The 22,048-nt window shown below is 39.8% G+C and overlaps 1 protein-coding gene across 3 annotated transcripts in view; it reads right to left on the bottom strand.

The window, feature by feature from the left end:
• Nucleotides 1-1,479: 1,479 nt before the first annotated feature.
• The window catches only part of Tcs4 (Threonyl-carbamoyl synthesis 4), a 60,054-nt gene continuing 39,485 nt past the window's right edge, over nucleotides 1,480-22,048 (bottom strand). The window contains exons 8-9 of one of the 3 annotated variants that reach the window (XM_083114422.1): nucleotides 6,772-6,908; nucleotides 1,480-1,846 (exon numbers count right to left, since the gene is read on the bottom strand). In XM_083114422.1, the coding sequence (XP_082970548.1) occupies nucleotides 6,812-6,908 (97 nt within the window). In that variant the 3' untranslated portion in view covers nucleotides 1,480-1,846; nucleotides 6,772-6,811. Of the gene's footprint in view, nucleotides 1,847-6,720; nucleotides 6,909-22,048 lie in introns of those variants that run through there. The other 2 variants (XM_083114423.1, XM_083114421.1) reach the window with 2 other exon arrangements.

Genomic DNA, 22,048 nt, shown 5'->3' with positions numbered 1-22,048 from the left:
AGAATGAGTCCACGGTGATCCTCGACACAGACAAGTACATCGAGCTCGTGAAGACTCTTGTCATCGTTCTTGCACCTTTTCCATGAGCTTCATCTGGATTGTTCCCGTTGCAGAAGCGTCAAGTTCGTCATCACCTCCACGTTTCGAGTGATCGTCAAAGACTGGATGAGTGACTTTGTGGCTTGCTTGCTTACTTACTTACTTCCGACGTTGGCATGCACAGTGACAGAACATGCCTCACCTACTACTACAGCCGGCATGCACACCCCTTAACTACTTATGTCGATGGTGCTGCAGAACACGACTTCAACTACTACTACTACTGCCTGTGGAACCCTGAACTACTACATATGTGGTGCTACTACTACTCCTGCTGCTGCTGATGATGACAACTTTCCTTATTTTGTATGCTTTTGTGTTTGTGTGTTTTAGCAATTAAAATGGTATGTTCACATATATCCATTGTTTCATTTCGAACAAATCAACTCATCACTTCCAGATGGAGAAAGAGAGCGAGGGAACCCCCCTGCGTGCGCGGTGGCCAAAGGCCGTCCAAAAACCACCTGTGGTGGTTCTTGGATGCCTTTTTGTGAAATACACTCTCTCTCTCCTACCTGCAGTATAGACAGATATATATTTTTTTTTGTTGCATGCCTCGGTCGGACCTATAACACTGTCGCTCCCACTCCAGAGCAACAGCTGGCGTGGTCACAGACACCGTGGAAATAATTTCTCCCCACAGAGGGATAAAACTACATCTGGTGATTTTTACCCTTTGGCTGCAACACTGTTAGGTTTTGCGACATGTGCCAATTGTTTTTGCTCGCCCAACACACTCCAGAAGCAGACAAGTGCTAATGAACCTCTTGCAGCTTTAAATGAGTCGGCAGCAGACTCTATTCCTTGTCTCATTTGTATTTTAAAACGTGTGCGTGCGTGTAAAGTGTTGTTAGCAAGATGCAGCATCAACACACCCGATGCGGTTTCCCTCGTATGTACAATTCCTCTCTCTCTCTCTCTCTCTCTCTCTCTCTCTCTCTCTCTCTCTCTCTCTCTCTCTCTCTCTATCAGCACCTATCATCCTGGGTTCGACACTCATAGCATACATACTTGTGTTTCTTACTGAGGCAGAGAGAATATTTCTTTCTCAGTTTGATAGCAAACACACACATACGCTAGTTTTAGTTTCAGATTTGTATATCATTAGTGCCGACCCTCGTTGCGGAGTGGTTAGCACACACGCCAGAGGGGACGACCTGGATTCGAATCATGGCCTCAGTATGGATAGATTCATTCCGAGTCTTCTCTCTTTCTCTCACCAAACAAAACAGTAAACATATACTCAGCTATTCGAACTCTTGACTTTAGAAGAGTGAGGTAACCCAGTAAAAATCAAACACACAGTGTTCAGGAAAAACTTTTATTTATTTGGTTTTACACACACATTCTACATTCTGTATTTAGCAGCAAGAGACTTATCTGCTCCTGCGAAGTTATGCTTCTTGAATAGTTTATACAAATCATACGCACTTCGCATGGTGTAGTGGGACCTTATGGGTTCCACATTCACCACACTTGCAAAAAACACTTCTATTTGGGGGCACGATGTCTGTAGTAACTTCATAGTCTGGTACAAAGCCACCAGTCCCTGAATATCCTTCTCGATTGATTGTGCTTTGGTTTCCACTGCTTTGATTAGGTTCTCGATCTCTCCTTCTTTCCTTGTCAGAGCTTCCAGATAGTACGCAGACTCGTCAACCTCATTCTCGCCACACCTTTCTCCCATCACGTGGATTCTCTTGCACGGCAGACAGTAGTTCCCGGGAAATGGAGCTGGTGGCGATGTCTGCAAAAGAAAACAAAACTTAAAATATCTCTCAACACACACTTGTTTATTGTAAACACAAAAAACATTACTACTTCTTCTTCTTCTTTGTTTACTACTACTACACATTTCTCCCTGTTTTTACTGGGTATCGAACCTGGGATCACTTAATTACAAGGTGGTGGTGTCACCATCATGGAGGACTGGATATCGACCATTGTATCTGGTTTTCGGTGTCATGATTCTTAGATACCTACACAACACTAAATAGTCAGTCCTTCCATGTCAAACCTGTCTGAACCTTGACATCTCAGAAATAGATAATTTTTGGTACAGTGGTAGAACCTGTAAAGTTGACAAAGAATGTCAAATTTCAGATTTCTAGGGCTCTTAGTTTTTGAGCTATTGACTTTCAAAAACAAAACAGTCTCAATATTTTGACAACATTTTGATGTCTTTAAACAGCTGTATATCAAAAACTTTTTGACCAAAGAGCCCAAATTGGTATCATTCTGTCTTTAGTGAGTTTTAATTTGAAATGCAACATGACTGTGCTATTCAAATTTTGTAATTATTTAAAAAAAAAAAATTGAAAATCTCAATAACACTCCTTTTATTTTTTTAAATACGAGTATACATTTTAGAGACATTAATTTACCATATGAGTGCAAACTTTTGTAATGGGAAGGCAATAGGTTCCTATGGAAATTAAATTATTTTATATTATAATGTGCATGGAATTTGATAAATTAGTTGACTTTCCTGTAACTATAAACCGAGTGGTTGATGTTGAAGTCTTCATACAATATTCATATATTTAGCATATCTTTTCTGCCTATTTAATTTGCGACTGTGAAGGCCAATATTTTGCAAAAATAGGAACCCAGGTCATAATTCCTTATTCCTCCCATTGCCACGATAAACTGAACGATCGGTTTACAGTGATTAAATATAGAAAACAAAAACTGTTCTCAAATTGGTTCCCCTTTGGAAGCATATTGCTCAGTGGTTTGGGTCCAAATTTAAACTGTGCTTATATAAAGCTTTAAAAAATGTTCTCAAACCTTTTAAACTTGATGATAAAAGACAAAAGTTGAGCCTTGAAAAAATTAGGCATAATAATATATCCGAAAACCTGGCAGTTGGGAGAGGCAATCGCCCCTATTGCCCTCCCCAAAGATCCGCACCTGATTAATAATACAGAATACAGTAAGTGTAATATTTGAAGTGAAACATCATAGAGAATTCATGTATTTGAAAGCAGGAATATAGACAAATTAAATTCAGGTTTCATGCCAAATTATCACTTCTATGAAGTAACCAAATTCCTTTGTCTGTATTGAAAAACACATTTCAATCTATGCATTTGTGTGTGGGGGAGGGAGGGAGGGGGCAATATGTGCGATGCTTTAAGATTTAGGGTATGGCCATGTTGGATCTGGTTTCAGCCGAACTTTTCCACAAGTTGATGAAGTCAGGGGGTGGCGGGGGGGAGAAATAACCCCAGAAATTAAAAGGTCCCCTCACCCTGAAAATTTCAGTAACCTGGCAGAGCATCCGGACAATAACTAAGAAATTTGGCAACTATGTTTACTTTTGCTTTTTTTCATTCACTTTAATTTAACGGACAGGTGGTCAGTCTCGTTTTGTCTCAAATTTTAAAAAGGCTTTCCCGTCTCGTAAGCAACACTAAATAGACCCGAGCTAATCGCCGACCACGGATTCGAACCAAATCATTCTTTTATCGGCCAAATGAGCTAGAAGTATAGTGGCCAGGCACATATCTAGAAATATATTTCGGGGGAGGGGGTCTGAACCAAGTGTTCCACAATAATAATAATAATAATAATAATAATAATAATAATAATAATAAAAAATTATTAGTAAGTTAATTAAAGTATTCAAATTAAATTGTATATTTTATTAAATTAATAGGTAAAAAGATGATATAAGGATACTGATATAACAGCACGTATTCTAGCTTAATTACTTGTATAGTTAAGGTCAGTAAAATTTGTAAGAAAAAAAGAACAACTGACATGGCAAGGAAATTAATGACAAATTAATAAAAATTTGAATATTTATTGAATATCAAAAAAGATGTTAAATCCAGTTAACGGAAAGTAAAGTTCCTAGTAATATTTTAAAAATATTATTACAAGTAGTAATACATTTTGCATAACACTTATTTGGTACTGTCATTCAAGTCCTATGATCATAATATACTCCTTGCCTTCCGATACGTCCTTGATAGTGGCATGCGCTCTTTACACTCTGGGGTTATTTGGGAGCCAATAGTGTACAATAAAATGATTTACGAACGTAAACTATTAGACGATACACATGAATCAAGAACAATCATAATCGGTAGCCAGAAAACTGTGGCTTAAAATTACATGGGAGTTGCAAAGCACTAACTAAATTTTTTTGTTATATAATACGTATACGCGCAAATAATAATAAATAAAAGAAACATTCGTTAACTCAACCATTTCACCCTCTCCAATAATATTTTCATCAAAAGGCTCTCCATTGCAGTGGCGGCTCGTGGTTCAGAATGTTGGTGGTTTCAGCAAATATATAGCAGCCCTCGTATAAACACACACACACATATACAGATACTTATCAATTTAATGGAAACACCTGGAGGTGGAAACACGTCAGATGTCTGGGTTGGCAACGATCAGGCGGCGACTGCAGCACCAGGCTGTTGGTAGTGGTGCGGTAGGGAAATCTCCGAACTATGTGAGGAGCAATAGAATGGCAGCGTGCAGTGAACTGAGCTGACAGTGAAAGTGGAAAATGGTCGACCTCTCTGATTTTCAAAGATGGCAAATTGTTGGCGCTCGGTTATGTGGTGCGAGTGTGACGAAAGTGGCAAGTGTGTTGGGTGTGTCGCGAGGGACAGTGTCCAAGGTGATGATGGCCTACACAACTCATGGCAAAACCACATCGGTGAAGAGGAACAGTGCTCTCAAGAAAACCCTGAAGTGACAGATCCTGCCGATAATTAAAGTGGATTGTCACTGCGACGGCAGTGCAAGTAACGGAGGAACTCAATCAGCACCTCCAATAGTCTGTGTGGACAATCACAGTCCGCCGTGAGTTACATGGACATACAGGGTTGGGTTGCATGGGCAAAACCACCAATAAGGGACCATAACCCTTTAGCTCGATGCAAATGGTGCCACGAACATGCAACATGGACCACTGATGACTTGAAACGTGTGATAAGGTCGGATGAGTCAGCATTCACCTTATTTCAAACCAGGGGCCGTGTTTATGTCTGGTGGATGCCTAAAGAAGTGTAATATCCACAGTGTCTCCTCCCAACTGTGAAACATGGTGGCGGCTCTGTAATGCTGTGGTGTGCAATATCCTGGTTTTCAGTGGGTCCTGTGCTAATGCTAACCAGTCATGTCACCGCTTGTGATTATGTCGCCATTTTAGGGGACCACATGCATCAGATGTTCCAGATGTTGTTTCTGGGCAATGACACCATATCCCAGGATGATAATGCACCAATTCACACAGCTGGAGCTGTTGAGGCGTGGTTTGAGAAACATCGAGAGGAATTTGAACACCTCCCCTGGCCCACCCAATCCCCGGACCTGAACATAATTGAACATCTGTGGTCCATTTTGGAGACACGACTCCGGCGCAGATGTCCTCCTCCATCCTCTCTAATGGAACTGAGTGCTGCACTGCACGACAAATGGTGTAATATTCGGCTTGCTATCATTCACGACCTCCATGACACCATTCTGCATCAGAGCTGTTCTGAGGGCGAAAGGTGGTCCAACGCCATATTAATCTGATAAGTTCCACTTTTTTCAGGTGTTTCCATTAAATTGATAAGTATCTGTATATCACCCCTCCCCCATTTCAAGCACTTCCTTAGAGGGCAAATTCCTTTCCTCTCACCATCTGAAATACCTGCAGTGCACATGTGGTAACCAGGAGTTCAAATTCCCCTCATAGAGGAAATGGTGATGTGTCCAGTGCCTGCCAGTCTCTGTGACAGAGTGGTTAGCACAGCATGCTACGATGACATGGGTCCCAGGTTCAAATCCTGGACTTGGCGTTGGTGCTCTTGGTGTGTGTCCCCTTCATCAATTTCGTCCAATCATCACTCAGCATCATGTTCATGATTAGAAGAAAGTGGAAGACAAGCAAATTTCATAAAGGATCACCCAAGATAGAATAATTTGCATAAGCATCTCCCACCTACTGCTTCGTCTCCATTTTGAATCATGCAAGCATCTATCTACATCCCTAGATTCAACATTCTCCACCTATTAGTGGATAAATACAGAAATATGAGGAATAAAGCTGAACCACTCGCACCAATATACAAAAACTAACCATTACAACACAAGTGAATGGGTAGAGGAGTGCATAACATCAACATGGACAAGACAATTTTTTAATTAGATGTGCAAATGTTTCAAACCAATATTTTAAAATGTTAATTTGTAGTTAGACTAAAGCTATCCTATCTAAATGCTATAATCTAATAATCTTTTGGCATTACACAACTTACAGTAAAGTTCCTCGTGCATATTGGACCATGCCATGAAGGCACATTTTAGGGGATGTGGAAGTAGGACCACACACATTCTCGATCTCAACCATTTTGGAGGTGATGTGATCAGCACCATGCTCTGGCCACCTTTAACCCCCACCACGAGTTTCCCCCAGGTACCCATTGATTTGAGGCTGGGTGAGCCCCAGAGCCACTTTTTGCAAGGACGAGGCCAAAAAAAATTCTGACCTCAGATCATCCACCTGGGAATTGATCCCACGTGTCAGTCAGATGCCCCACCAACTAGGCCACTGTGGTTTCCTCCCCACCAAAGAAATAACATTAAAAAAATACAACTTTACTAAAAAGTACTAATTTTATTTCACTGATGAATTTACAATTGCAAAAAAGCCGTATTTACAATCTAATAGCACATGAACTGCAGTGAATGCGGTCTCCTATCACAGCTGAACTTTTTCCACATCTTTTAACTTGGCCCAAGAGCACTGAATACTTTCTCGTTCAACTTCCCGACAGATATCCTTGCCCAGAGGACACCTATAACGAGAAAACCACTGAATACGTAAGCATTACATACAGCAGCCATTAAAACATTGAAAGAAAATGGCAAGTAGTTTTACCAGTACTAAAATCAGGACAGCAACAGAGCATGACACTGAAAAGTTAAATACAACTGAGATCTTATTAAAAGAAGATCTGAAAAGGTAAAAAGGTAAAGGTAATGTTCCCCATGCATATAGCACCATGCCATGAAGGCACATTTAGGGGATATGGGGGTAGGGCTCCACACATTCTCGATCTCTGACATTTTGGAAGTGATGTGATCAGCACCATGTTCTGACCACCTTTATCCCCCACTGATTTGAGGCTGGGTGATACCCAGAGCTGCTTTATATGGAGTCATGGGTAGGAAAAATTTCAACCTTAGATCATGAACGCCAGATATAGAATCCGGGTCTTCCATGTGGTAGTCAGATTAGACCACCGTGGCTCCAAAAAAAGATGATCTGTACTTATATAAAAAACGAAAGGCTATTTCGATGAGTGCTTGTGACAGTCCTTTCTGGTGAGATTACTACATCACTGGAAACTGCCCCACCCCTCATTGTTTGTTTGAATTGTTCTCTTAAGTCCACCTTATGCACAGATAGGCTAATCGGAACTGGACCTACGGTTTAAAGTGGGATCCCAACCACTGTGCAATATTCCTCCAACAGGCATCGAACCCAGACCCTATCTCCTCTTGTGGTAGAAACAAATATGACTGCACTGATCCTTATCAAGATGTGCTGCAAATGGCAACTTCACTGGTGTATCTTTTATCAAGGTTTATTAATATTTATTTATCATTTTTAGTGCATGAAATAATAAAATGATTTTGCTTTCTTTCTTAATACACTGCCGTGGCCTTCAGCTGAAAGCGTCTTTCTGCTTGGCCTCTCGTTATACCGGGTGTCCCAGAAGTCTTTCCCTGATTACAAACTTTATTCATATCCGCTATATGCAATGTAGAGATGTGAAAGTGGTGCCAAAATGTTGGAAAACTAATCAAGTTTATTTGTTGCAGGTTTCAGTAATGTGGCTGTAGTGTAGCAGTATGAGTGCCAAGGAATCCGGAATTAATGCTCTTGACATCGGGTGGCATCTTTCCATGCAATGTTTCTTGGACTTGACAGGATTTGGGAATGAAGATGAATTCCATTTTCTAAATACCAACTTATTGATGGCAGATATTCTAGGCGAAATAATTCTGTACATTTGAAAGTTCCTCTGCACTGTTATTGGTGACCGGGTTTCGTGATACCAGAGGACATGCTGAGCTTTATCCTGATTTGTGAACATTTCCAGTTTTCTGGGCACTGACACTGCTACACTACAGCCACGTTACTCAAACTTGCAACAAATAAACTTGGTTAGTTTTCTAACATTTTGGCACCACTTTCACATCTCTACCTTGCATATAGCGGATATGAATAAAGTTTGTAATCAGGGAAAGACTTCTGGGACACCCTGTATTACGGATGGGGCAGATTAATTGGTACTCTATTGGTATTGACCGATATAGGCATATCATTGTGTCGGAAAAATTACCATTAATTTTACCAATCTGACATATCTATAAATATCTTATACATAGGCGTAGTTAGATAGGAGCTAGGGGAGGCTAATCCCCCCCCAGAACCAGCCATTAGCCCCCCCCCCCAAATGCATGTGATATATGCATAAAATAATTAAGGAAAGAGAAACTGCACACAAAAATTAGAAAATTCTCATGAAACTTTCATGTGTTACTCTTGGGGTGTGCCAGTCGCAGATAAGGAAAGAATTTCAAATTATGTCCTGATGTAGAATGCAATGAAAGTTGAAGTGCATATGTCTTTACGAGGGACCATATGTTCCGAACAAGATTTCAAAGAAAATAGATCACCGTTATTTCTTTTGATCTTCCACCTTGGAGCGCAAGGTAAACAACATTATTACATTCAAAGAATAGCAGCGTTGCATCCAGTGTAACCTTTCAACAATGAGTTCCTATAATTGTGTTTTTTCGAACATGAAAAAGAGAAGCCGTTATTGTAGATACTTAAACAGAATAGCAGTTTTGATAGGTAAAAGGAGTCAGTTCAAAGAAGTGAATTTAGTCTGTGGATTTGTATTGCGTTGGGGACATTTAAAGATGTACGCTTAAATGTCACGTCACAATCCTTTAGAAGCAATTCAATCGTGTGTAATTGTTTTATTAAATGGTTATCGCTACAGACCATTGGAGAAATCACGTTTTTCCAAGTCTTTTGTGTGTGTTGCACTGTGTCACAAATTTGTATTCAGATGTGCCGGGCTTATTTGGATTTTTCATTGTACGAAGGCGGTGCAGTTGAAAGTTGTGTTCAACTCTCCTGGTGACAGGTGAATCTTGTGGATCACTTCTACTAGGGATGCTGCTCTAGGAATCTCAGGTATCTCTTGGGAGTCTCTAGATAGATTCATTCTTCTGGAGGTAAGAAGAAACTTATTTGTTGTTTCAAGTAACCCACAGGAAAATTATATCGTGGAAGGACACGTGCTTATGATGTGTTTTGATTTGATTTGGTTTGATTTAGTTTATTTTACTTCGCATTTTGTGCCTCTTGGCTAATTTGCGAAGATGGGGATGAGTGATGAAATTATGAAATTGATGAATGGACATTCACAAACAACCAAGCCCGACTGGGATTCGAACCTGGCTTATGATGTGTGTATAACACCAAGAAATCTTAATCATCTTTTGGAGATTTAAAATTATCGGAAAACTATTATTTGACGTTGTGCTCATATTGTTTGTGAAATTAAAGCACAAATGATAGAATGATCATTCCTTTTAATAGAGAGTTTATTAATAGTAAAAGCCAGGCATCGAGCAAACAAGCTTAGACTATTGAATTAAAGAATACATAGGCAAAGTGATCACATAATGTCATAATCGGATTTCTCTTGAAGTCACTTGGCCAGGTTTATATAAAAGTTATTTGGTCAACGATCCTCATTTAGAGTCTAGTTTTCAGGATAATTAAATAATATTTCACCTATATAGCAACTTTCTACATCCTTCATGCCATCAATTATTAGTGCATGTTCTTTTGTTTAATATTTTGTTTCATTCAGACCTTGTTTTCAGGCACAAATGGTAATTCTGTTAATAAAAAAATGAATTTATTTTAAGCCTACATAGAGATCAAGAATAGAGACCTTTCGTGAAAATTCAGTAAATTGCGAGATTCTCAATTTTGGAATAGTCCGTAATTCTTCATTTCCTTAATTCATTTCTTCAAAAGACAATTTCTTAAGATCCGAAAGTGTCATAATACTTAGTGTTCCAGTTTAGTGCACTTAATGTCAAAGTTTATTTCTTTTTTGATACATCACTGCTCATTAAATGTTGGCAAAACTTATACGTTCCTGTTCCTTCTCATTTGGTTTCTGATTTGCCAATAGGCGGTACTGGACTATAATCTGAATCAACGAAACTTAGAATGGCATTGGTTTCTGTTCGATTAGATATTCAGCACAAGGGCACCCGCAGAGTGGCTGGAGATATGTGTCGAGACTTCACACAATTAAAATTTTGAAATTGTAAGGCGAAAACATGGACGAGGGGTGCCGTGAAAGACGGCAGATTAAGTGCCTATGCAAATTATCCTAGTGGTGGGGATGCTATAGGAGAATTCTCTTAACTGGGGAAAAGCATCACCCCACCTTTCCTCCACTTTAAATACTGCTGCTCACGTCTCACGTCTTTTACCTTATTTTTTTTAAACATCACTTTGCTGCCATTTTTGCCTCTTGTGGCGAGAATGAATGATAATATGATGAAATTGATGAAGGGACACTCACAAGGAACACCCACGTTCAGGGTGGGATCAAAAATCAACCACAAAAAGTGTTTGGCCCCGAGCTGACCTTTTACTTTGTTGTCCTTTAGCTAACCATATAAATGTCAGCTAAGCTGTTCCAATACCGATGTATAGGTTCAAATTTTATCCTTGATAGCAGAGGCGAAGATATAGTACAAGCAATGCAAGCACTGCTTGCATAATTCGAATATCATTTAATGTACTTAATGTTCTAACCGTATTTAGTTTCCATCGCACTCGATTTCGCGAAAAAATGCGGCCACAAACTCCCCCAGCAGCTCTGTAGCAAGCACCAGCCTCAATGCTTGCAGCCGTTCTGCGGGAAAATAAGGCCTCCGAAGGAGTCACATGGCGAAGCGTGAAATTCTGGTGGAACCCGTCCACAAAGCTTCTACAAAAAGCTGTGCTTTCCGAGCTTGCGTGATTCCCGAAAATAGCTGAGTTCAACCGAAAGCAGAAGGATTCATCTATGGGTACGTTGCCAGCAAAAACTAGTAACGAATATTTGTCTTCATGAACACGTAAACAAGATCGCAAATATAATAATAATTGTTAGTCATAAAATAACTAAAAGAAGTTATTATCACTGTTCTAAATTCCATATATATCATATTATATTACAAATTATTTTAGATTTCGCGAAATGTAAAAGGCGTAAAAAAAGTTGACATTGGGAGTTGGGGCAGTGGAATTTCTGCACCCCCGTGAAGAGTTTTCTCAGGGAGGGAGGGAAGATTGGACGGACCTTGGTCCTGCACCCTGCTTCCTGGTCGGTCCAGCTCAAATTACGCCAGAAGTGTTGACCGCTACCAGCGTTTGCAACTGCCAAATTATTTACGCAGTAATTCAAGTGAGCTCTTTCACAAATTTTACAATCAATAAATTGACTGCTTTTGAATAAAACTTGGGGTGAAAATAAAGCTATCTGAGAAAGAACTATCTACTGATATTTGTACATGGCATAGAAGTAAATCGTATACATTCTGCATATTATGAGCACAAGAATATGTTTTAATGATTGATTGATTGATTTGTTGTTTTAAGTCCACTTTATGCACAGTAAGGCTAATCGGGACTGGACCTACAGTTTAAAATGGGATCTGAAACACTTGTGCCTCCATCGGGTATCGAACCCGGAACCCCTTGATTACAAGGCGACGACACTACCACTGCGCCATCGGGGAGGCCCGAATATGTTTTAAGTTCTATTATTATGACGCAAGTGGTGTTCCCAGGGTCTTTTTACGGTCCCCATTTTGTCATCTTTTCCTTCCTTTGACGTTTTTTCTTAGATATATAGTGGGCCAAAAGAGGGTTATGTCTACAATCCACCCCCCCTTCGCCCCGGGCACGCCATTGAATGACACTTTATTACTTAAATATTAATGTACATACTCGTTCTGCTGAAATGATTCTGATTCCTCCGCGTAATTTTTATCTCCAAACTGATATATCTTTCCTTTGTGACGGATAAAATTAAGGAAATAGGTTGGTATCACTTTCTGTTGTTTCAGAGATTTTCAAAGTGATCTTGTGTGGATGCTTGCATTTGCAGTTGTGGAAAGCGCGTGGGATAGTGTGAGTGTTTGTTGCTTCGTGTTTTGTGCTGTGAATTTATCGGAATGAACGCGTATTTAGGAACGGTTGATGTGAAGTGCAGGTGTATTATTGAGCAATTGAAAATTGCTTCGTTTAGCTCGAGAGAGATAAGTGTTAAAATGAAAATCGTGGAAGGGGGTCGACCAACACCGCATTTACCGGACTTAAAACAAGTTAGCCCAAGGGGCTTTGTGCGACATTTCCAAAGCAATTTGTACCACAAGTTTATTTGGCTAGCAGGTTGTGAAGCACGCAGTAGGTTGTACTGTTGGCCATGCGTATTGTTCGCCGTGCACAAGACGAACTCCATGTGGTCAAGTGAGGGATACTGTGATCTGAATAACGTGCACAATGCATTACAGACACATGAAAAAGCAGAATCTCACATAAGGGCATTTTTAACTCTGAAGGAATTCGGAAAATCTTGTGTGGATTTTGCTCTGGATCACCACAGACTAGTAACAATCGAGCGCCATAACAAAGTTGTTCGTCAAAATCGCGATATTTTAAAGCATCTTGCAAGTGTAACAACCTTTCTTGGTAGTCAAGAATTATCATTCTCGGGATTGTTTCCGCAATAAGAGTGTAAAGGACATCTTGAAGTACATTGTAAACAACGAATTACAACAAGTGATGCCCGAACTCCACAAACTGTGTCTGCTAGTACTGACTATACCAGCCACAACAGCGTCAGTTGAAAGATCGTTTTCAACGCTGAAACGTATCAAGACATTCGCCAGGAACAGCATGGGTCAGGAAAGGTTGTCAGCCCTTGCTCATTTGTCCATTGAGAAGGAACTATTAAAGGAACTCAAAATGGATGAAACTAAATTTTACGATTGTGTGCTTAAACATTTTCTAGAGAAGAAAAGAAGAATGGAGTATGAATATCGTCACTAAGGGTGGCATCCAATGGACCAAGAGTTTGAAATTTATTGTGGTGAGTACATCGTCTATGCATGTGTTTCTTTGCTTTGAAATGAATTTTTTATTGTTTGTGTTTAACTTTTTATTTAGTGTTTAAGTTACTCCAATGCGGTTTTTAGGGTGCCCAAAAATACTAAATTACATCATGCAGCGTAAAATAAACAAATGATTCCCATTTTTTTTTTTTATCTAAATCGGTTTGGTCACCGTTTGACCATATAAAATAATAATGAACAAATAAAGGTACTAATAAGTAAGTAAGAAATTCCGTCTCCCTTTAGTCGAATGCGGAAAGTTCGCATATGCAAAACGTTTAATATCATATAACGTTACCTGGATTTTTTTTAAAAAGTAAATGTGACGTTTGCGGATCATATGGTTTATTTTTAGTACAGTCACTTTATTACGATATTTTGACAAATCCAGCGACTGGGTAAATGAGGCTATAAACCTTGAATCTTTCCCCTCGGCATGTCGTTGTACTACATGTTTTGTTGTACTGAAACATTGCTTGCCTCCTTCGTAAGACTACGCTTCGCTACTGCTTGATAGGGGCTTCCAGAGTCTGGGTACCTCACAGGGACTGCGATGCTTTCATGGAGATTAGCCAAACTCAAATTATGCAAAATTTGTAATCTTCATTAAATTTGTAGAAGTGTTTGGTAAAAAAAAAAAAAGGGGGGGGAGGGCTTTTGTGATGAAGTGACAGCTATTTGAATTTAGTTTTTCTTGTATGTACGCATTGCTTGCATTGTTAAAAGTTAGAAGTTTTAATTTCAAAATTGTTTTTAGATCACCAAGAAGTTTGGAATGTACATTTAATGAATTCAAAATGAGAAACTCTCTACCAGATGTGGAAACCACAGGAGTATATAATATAAGTTGTTCATGTTCAAAGGATTATTACAAACAGCAAGGAAAATAACAATAAGATGGCACGAACACGATTTGGACATTATAAATCTAAACCCAAGAACAGGTTTGTCAGCTCACATCTGGGAAGCTTCGTTCATTGCTGAAGAACACTGGAATAAATTAAATAATGAAAATGGTAAAATAGATCCAGTATGGAGTTTTCTCTTTCACAAATAGAGTAAGCTACCATCTTTAAAATTTAATGTAACAGAAAACATCAAGAGACTTTGTGAAAACAATGATGAATTTGAATTACCTGATGATATTTGGGATTCATAATTTTAAATAAAAAAATAATGTGATCAAAATTTTTTTATCTGAAATAAAAATAAAACAGACTGCTTCTTTTCACAGTTAAGTTGGTATATTACAACAATCTAACATTGACAACATCCATTATATAACATATTATTTTTGTTTAAAAAATTGCTAACCATTGTTATAACTGTATCTTTAATCAAAATGAAAATAAATGTCTGATGAAGGGAGCGTGTGTTCTCCTGAAACGTCACAATGAAAAACTGTTTTCTTACGCTTGTAATAACCGTAAACTACGGGAAAATAATTTGAATTTTCCATTACAATTCTTTGAATAAGTAAAACACTAGCAAATTGTTATGGTTAATTGTGATGAAATACAGGGTGGCACAAAAAGGTAATTGAAATTCATTCATTAGCATTTAGCTGTTGTATTTTTGGGCCACCCTGTTTATTAATTATTACTCTTGTAGTTTACGACTGTTACAAGCATAAAAACACAGTTGTTGTTGCGACATTCAGGAGAAAACAGAATCCCTTCATTCGATTCCTGGGGTGGGTGATCAAAGGTTGGACTATTTCCAGCCTTGTCCTGCATTAAGTGGCTCTGGGGCTCTCCCAGCCTCAAATCAATGGATACCTGGGGTGTAAGGGGTGCTCCTTCCACATAGTGCACCCAATAGTCAACCTCATTTTTTTACGTATTACACCCTGGACTGCAGACTATCGAGGCTCTGGCGACTGGCCCCATCGCCAGTATAATTCTGTGTCGTCCTGTGTTTTGTCCTTATTTGTGCTGAGCACCTCAGCTTTTAACCAAGGTAAGGAAATTCTAGTTTTCAGAAATGCTTTAACTTTTTTATGATAAGGCGCTGGACCCCGTATAGTGTGACAGGTGCAAAATAGCCTCAGTGCTGACACACCAAAAAAAATTTAATTCAAATTCAACGGATACCTGGGGCCAACCATGGGGGATAAAGGCAGCCGCAACATGGTGCTCATCACATCACTTCCAAAATGGCATAGATCGAGAATGTGTGTGGCCCTATCCCCACATGTCCTAAATGTGCCTTCATGACACATGGGGAACTTTACCTTTTACCTTACACGATCCCTTCATTAATATTAACCAATGTTCTGAACAACTTTTAACTATTACGTGGGTGACACTAAAAGTTTTTACATGCGGCAACACTGATTGCAACAATACATTGTCTCTAGGATATGTTGAAGTTAGTAGTCTGTGAAGTGAGATAATGCTGCAAAATTTATAGTTGTTAATTGTTGTGTGCCAGAAATTAGTCAATTATTGTCGTGTGTGTACAGTAAAATGGATTTAACACGGGAGCACTTCAGAGCAATGATTTTTTTACGATTTTCGAGCAGGTTTAATGCAGCAGCAATGTTATGAAAGGCTCCGAAATGCATTTCAGGAGGAAGCCCCATGCCGTGCGACTGTGTTTAATTGGTTTTTAGAATTTCTACGTGGACGTCAGAAACTCAGTGATGAATTACGTGATGGTCGTCCTGTGACAGCAACTTCTCAAGAAAACGTCGACAGAGTGCGTCGCATGATAGAGGAGGATAACCGGGTGACATATGCAGTTATTAGTGCAACACTGGGTATTGGTATGAGTCAGGTTCAAACGATCCTGCATGACCGCCTTGGTGTCAGGAAGCTCTGTGCCAGATGGATCCCACACCATCTTACTCAGGAGCAAAAGCAGGCACGGGTCACATGGTGCATGAAAATGCTGGACAAATTTAACCAAGGACAATCAAATGCAGTGTATGACATCGTAACAGGTGACGAAACTTGGGTGTACTGTTATGAACCCGAGAGCAAACGACAGTCGACGCAGTGGATCTTCCCAGATGAAGACCCACCAACAAAAGTCAGGAAGAGACGAAGTGTTGGCAAACAAATGGTTGCCAATTTCTTCAGTCGGACGGGCCATATTGCAACAGTGCCGCTACAGGGACGTCGGACCGTTAATGCTGAATGGTACACTACGGTTTGTTTACCGGAGATCCTACGGAAAGTTCGTGAAAAACGCCCACGAAGTCGCATGATTGTGCATCAAGACAATGCGCGCAGCCATACAGCAGTACGAACAATTGAATTCTTCAAAGCCTCCAACATCGAAGAAATGACTCATCCTCCTTACAGTCCCGACCTCGCCCCTTGTGATTTCTTCCTGTCGGCTAAAATCAAGGATACATTACGAGGTTCTTCATTTCCTACTCCCGAGGAGGCAGTCACCACCTTCGTTCGGTGCATTCAAGAGGTGCCTGCAGATGTGTGGCCCCAGTGCTTCCACACTTGGTTTGAGCGGATGAACAAGTGTATCAACTATCATGGAGAATACTTTGAAAAATTATAGCATTACTACTTTTGGTCTCCAGTGTTTTACTTGCGCGTGTCTAAAAACTTTTAGTGTGACCTATCGTACAATGCTCAAACTGTTGGTATTGTTATGAGTAGAAATCAGTGAGAGTATCAGATCCGTTAGCAGTTCAAAGTGGAATCAGATCTGTTCTGATATAGATGTAAATGATATATCTTTGGGATTTATAGGCAAATCTAATGATTGGTGTGAGTATTCTTAGGTTTGATCTGAAAAAGATACTTCAGGTTGTAGACCTAACAAGTAGCAAAAGCCAGGTGTAGAGCTAACAAGTAGCAAAAGCCAGATGTAGAGCTAACCAGTAGCAAAAGCCAGGTGTAGAGCTCACAAGTAGCAAAAGCCAGGTGTAGAGCTAACAAGTAGCAAAAGCCAGGTGTAGACCTAACAAGTAACAAAAGTCAAGTGTAGAGGTAACAAGTAGCAAAAGCGAGATGTAGACTAACAAGTAGCAAAAGTCAGGTGTAGAGCTAACAAGTAGCAAAAGTCAGGTATAGAGCTAACAAGCATTAAAAGCCAGATGTAGACCTAACAAGCATTAAAAGCCAGGTGTAGAGGTAACAAGTAGCAAGAGTCAGGTGTAGACCTCAACAAGCAGCAAAAGCCACATGTAGACCTAACAAGAAGCAAAAGTCAGGTGTAGAACTAACAAGTAGCAAAAGTCAGGTGTAGAACTAACAAGCAGTAAAAGCCAGGTGTAGAGGTAACAAGTATCAAAAGTCAGGTGTAGACCTAACAAGCAGCAAAAGCCAGGTGTAGAGCTCACAAGTAGCAAAAGCCAGGTGTAGAGCTCACAAGTAGCAAAAGCCAGGTGTAGAGCTAACAAGTAGCAAAAGCGAGATGTAAACTAACAAGTAGCAAAAGTCATGTGTAGAGCTAACAAGTAGCAAAAGCCAGGTGTAGAGCTAATAACCAGTAAAAGCCAAGTGTAGAGCTAACAAGTAGCAAAAGCCAGATGTAGACCTAACAAGTAGCAAAAGCCAGGTGTAGAGCTAATAACCAGTAAAAGCCAAGTGTAGAGCTAACAAGTAGCAAAAGCCAGATGTAGACCTAACAAGTAGCAAAAGCCAGGTGTAGACCTAACAAGTAGCAAAAGCCAGATGTAGACTAGCAAGTAGCAAAAACCAGGTGTAGAGCTAACAAGTAGCAAAAGTAAGGTGTAGAGGTAACAAGTAGCAAAAGCGAGATGTAGACTAACAAGTAGCAAAAGTCAGGTGTAGAGCTATTAAGTAGCAAAAGTCAGGTGTAGAGCTAACAAGTAGCAAAAGTCAGGTGTAGACCTAACAAGCATTAAAAGCAGGTGTAGAGGTAACAAGTAGCAAGAGTCAGGTGTAGACCTCAACAAGCAACAAAGACCACATGTAGACCTAACAAGAAGCAAAAATCAGGTGTAGAGCTAACAAGTAGCAAAAGCCAGGTGTAGAGCTAACAAGTAGCAAAAGCAAGGTGTAGACCTAACAAGTAGCAAAAGCCGGACGTAGACTAACAAGTAGCAAAAGTCAGGTGTAGAGCTAACAAGTAGCAAAAGTCAAGTGTAGAGGTAACAAGTAGCAAAAGCGAGATGTAGACTAACAAGTAGCAAAAGTCAGGTGTAGAGCTAACAAGTAGCAAAAGTCAGGTGTAGAGCTAACAAGTGGCAAAAGTCAGGTGTAGACCTAACAAGCATTAAAAGCCAGGTGTAGACCTAACAAGCATTAAAAGCCAGGTGTAGACCTAACAAGCACTAAAAGCCAGGTGTAGACCTCAACAAGCAGCAAAAGCCACATATAGACCTAACAAGAAGCAAAAGTCAGGTTGTAGAATTAACAAGTAGCAAAAGTCAGGTGTAGAACTAACAAACAGTAAAAGCCAGGTGTAGAGGTAACAAGTATCAAAAGTCAGGTGTAGACCTAACAAGCAGCAAAAGCCAGGTGTAGAGCTCACAAGTAGCAAAAGCCAGGTGTAGAGCTCACAAGTAGCAAAAGCCAGGTGTAGAGCTAACAAGTATCAAAAGCCAGGTATAGACAAACAAGTAGCAAACAAAAGTCATGTGTAGAGCTAACAAGTAGCAAAAGCGAGATGTAAACTAACAAGTAGCAAAAGTCATGTGTAGAGCTAACAAGTAGCAAAAGCCAGGTGTAGAGCTAATAACCAGTAAAAGCCAAGTGTAGAGCTAACAAGTAGCAAAAGCCAGGTGTGGAGCTAACAAGTAGCAAAAGCCAGGTGTAGAGCTAACAAGTAGCAAAAGCCAGATGTAGACCTAACAAGTAGCAAAAGCCAGGTGTAGAGCTAATAACCAGTAAAAGCCAAGTGTAGAGCTAACAAATAGCAAAAGCCAGATGTAGACCTAACAAGTAGCAAAAGCCAGGTGTATACCTAACAAGTAGCAAAAGCCAGATGTAGACTAGCAAGTAGCAAAAACCAGGTGTAGAGCTAACAAGTAGCAAAAGTCAGGTGTAGAGGTAACAAGTAGCAAAAGCGAGATGTAGACTAACAAGTAGCAAAAGTCAGGTGTAGAACTATCAAGTAGCAAAAGTCAGGTGTAGAGCTAACAAGTAGCAAAAATCAGGTGTAGACCTAACAAGCATTAAAAGCAGGTGTAGAGGTAACAAGTAGCAAGAGTCAGGTGTAGACCTCAACAAGCAACAAAGGCCACATGTAGACCAAACAAGAAGCAAAGGTCAGGTGTAGAGCTAACAAGTAGCAAAAGTCAGGTGTAGAACTAAAAAGCAGTAAAAGCCAGGTGTAGAGGTAACAAGTAGAAAAAGTCAGGTGCAGACCTAACAAGCAGCAAAAGCCAGGTGTAGAGCTCACAAGTAGCAAAAGCCAGGTGTAGAGCTAACAAGTAGCAAAAGCCAGGTATAGACAAACCAGTAGCAAAAGTCATGTGTAGAGCTAACAAGTAGCAAAAGCCAGGTGTATAGCTAACAACCAGTAAAAGCCAAATGTAGAGATAACAAGTAACAAAAGTCAGGTGTATACCTCAACAAGCAGCAAAGGCCACATGTAGACCTAACAAGAAGCACAAGTCAGGTGTAGAGCTAACAAGCAGTAAAAGCGAGGTGTAAAGGTAACAAGTAGCAAAAGTCAGGTGTAGAGGTAACAAGTAGCAAAAGCGAGATGTAGACTAACATGTAGCAAAAGTCAGGTGTAGAGCTAACAAGTAACAAAATCCAGGTGTAGAGCTAACAAGTAGCAAAAGTCAGGTGTAGAGGTAACAAGTAGCAAAAGTCAGGTGTAGACCTCAACAAGCAGCAAAGGCCACATGTAGACCTAACAAGAAGCAAAAGTCAGGTGTAGAGCTAACAAGTAGCAAAAGCCAGGTGTAGAGCTAAGTAGCAAAATCCAGGTGTAGAACTAACAAGTAGCAAAAGTCAGGTGTAGAGGTAACAAGTAGCAAAAGCGAGATGTAGACTAACAAGTAGCAAAAGTCAGGTGTAGAGGTAACAAGTAGCAAAAGTCAGGTGTAGACCTCAACAAGCAGCAAAGGCCACATGTAGACCTAACAAGAAGCACAAGTCAGGTGTAGACCTAACAAGAAGCACAAGTCAGGTGTAGAGCTAACAAGCAGTAAAAGCCAGGTGTAGAGGTAACAAGTAGCAAAAGTCAGGTGTAGAGGTAACAAGTAGCAAAAGCGAGATGTAGACTAACATGTAGCAAAAGTCAGGTGTAGAGCTAACAAGTAACAAAATCCAGGTGTAGAGCTAACAAGTAGCAAAAGTCAGGTGTAGAGGTAACAAGTAGCAAAAGTCAGGTGTAGACCTCAACAAGTAGCAAAGGCCACATGTAGACCTAACAAGAAGCAAAAGTCAGGTGTAGAGCTAACAAGTAGCAAAAGCCAGGTGTAGAGCTAAGTAGCAAAATCCAGGTGTAGAACTAACAAGTAGCAAAAGTCAGGTGTAGAGGTAACAAGTAGCAAAAGCGAGATGTAGACTAACAAGTAGCAAAAGTCAGGTGTAGAGGTAACAAGTAGCAAAAGTCAGGTGTAGACCTCAACAAGCAGCAAAGGCCACATGTAGACCTAACAAGAAGCAAAAGTCAGGTGTAGAGCTAACAAGTAGCAAAAGCCAGGTGTAGAGCTAAGTAGCAAAATCCAGGTGTAGAACTAACAAGTAGCAAAATCCAGGTGTAGGCCTAACAAGTAGCAAAAGCCAGGTGTAGAGGTAACAAGTAGCAAAAGCCAGATGTAGACCTAACAAGTAGCAAAAGTGAGATGTAAACTAACAAGTAGCAAATGCGAGATGTAGACTAACAAGTAGCAAAAGTCAGGTGTAGTGCTAACAAGTAGCAAAAGCCAGGTGTAGAGCTAACAAGTATCAAAAGTCAGGTGTAGAATTAACAAGCAGTAAAAGCTAGGTGTAGAGGTAACAAGTAGCAAAAGTCAGGTGTAGACAGACCTCAACAAGCAGCAAAGGCCACATGTAGACCTAACAAGAAGCAAAAGTCAGGTGTAGAAGTAAGTAGCAAAAGTCAGGTGTAGACCTCAACAAGCAGCAAAAGTCAGGTGTAGACCTAACAAGCAGCAAAAGCCAGATGTAGACTAACAAGTAGCAAAAGTCAGGTAACAGGTAGCAAAAGTCAGGTGAAGACATCAGGTGAAGACCTAACAAGCAGCAAAATCCGGGTGTAGACCAAACAAGCAGCAAAATCCAGGTATAGACGTAACGAGCAGTAAAAAGCCAGGTGTAAAGTTAACAAGTAGCAAAATACAGGTATAGAGCTAAGGTGTAGAGCTAACAAGTAACAAAAGCCAGTCTAGAAAGCACAGAAAAAGCTAAAAAAGCAACTGACACAGACAGAACATATCTCCTCCCTCATTGAGGGCATTTGAGTTAACATTTAAATCCTGTATGGTAATTATGGTAATGTGCATCCCATTGTGTTCAATAAAAACATCATTTTCTTCAACACTATTTGCTTAGATCATATTAAAGTTTGGAAAGAAGTTATATATTTTTGTACGTGGTAACTGAACCTTTTGTTAATCAACATGTCAACGCAATTTCAAGAGTTACATTAAGAACAAAATGGAATTCCAGTTACAACAGATGATCAGTAACAAAAGGCTAAACAAGTAAATACAAATACTAAGTTACATTTTCAAGTTGCCCATTAACAAAAAATTGTCAAAAAACTATTACAATGTTGCATTTAAATTTACACTTAAATTACTGAAAAACTAAAATTTAATATTTTCCATTTG

This window comes from Lepisma saccharinum, chromosome 29, assembly GCF_977018435.1.
Source record: "Lepisma saccharinum chromosome 29, izLepSacc3.1, whole genome shotgun sequence".
NCBI classification, from domain to species: domain Eukaryota; kingdom Metazoa; phylum Arthropoda; class Insecta; order Zygentoma; family Lepismatidae; genus Lepisma; species Lepisma saccharinum.
Note: the sequence above shows the minus strand (reverse complement) of the source record. Positions and strands in the feature narration are given on the sequence as shown.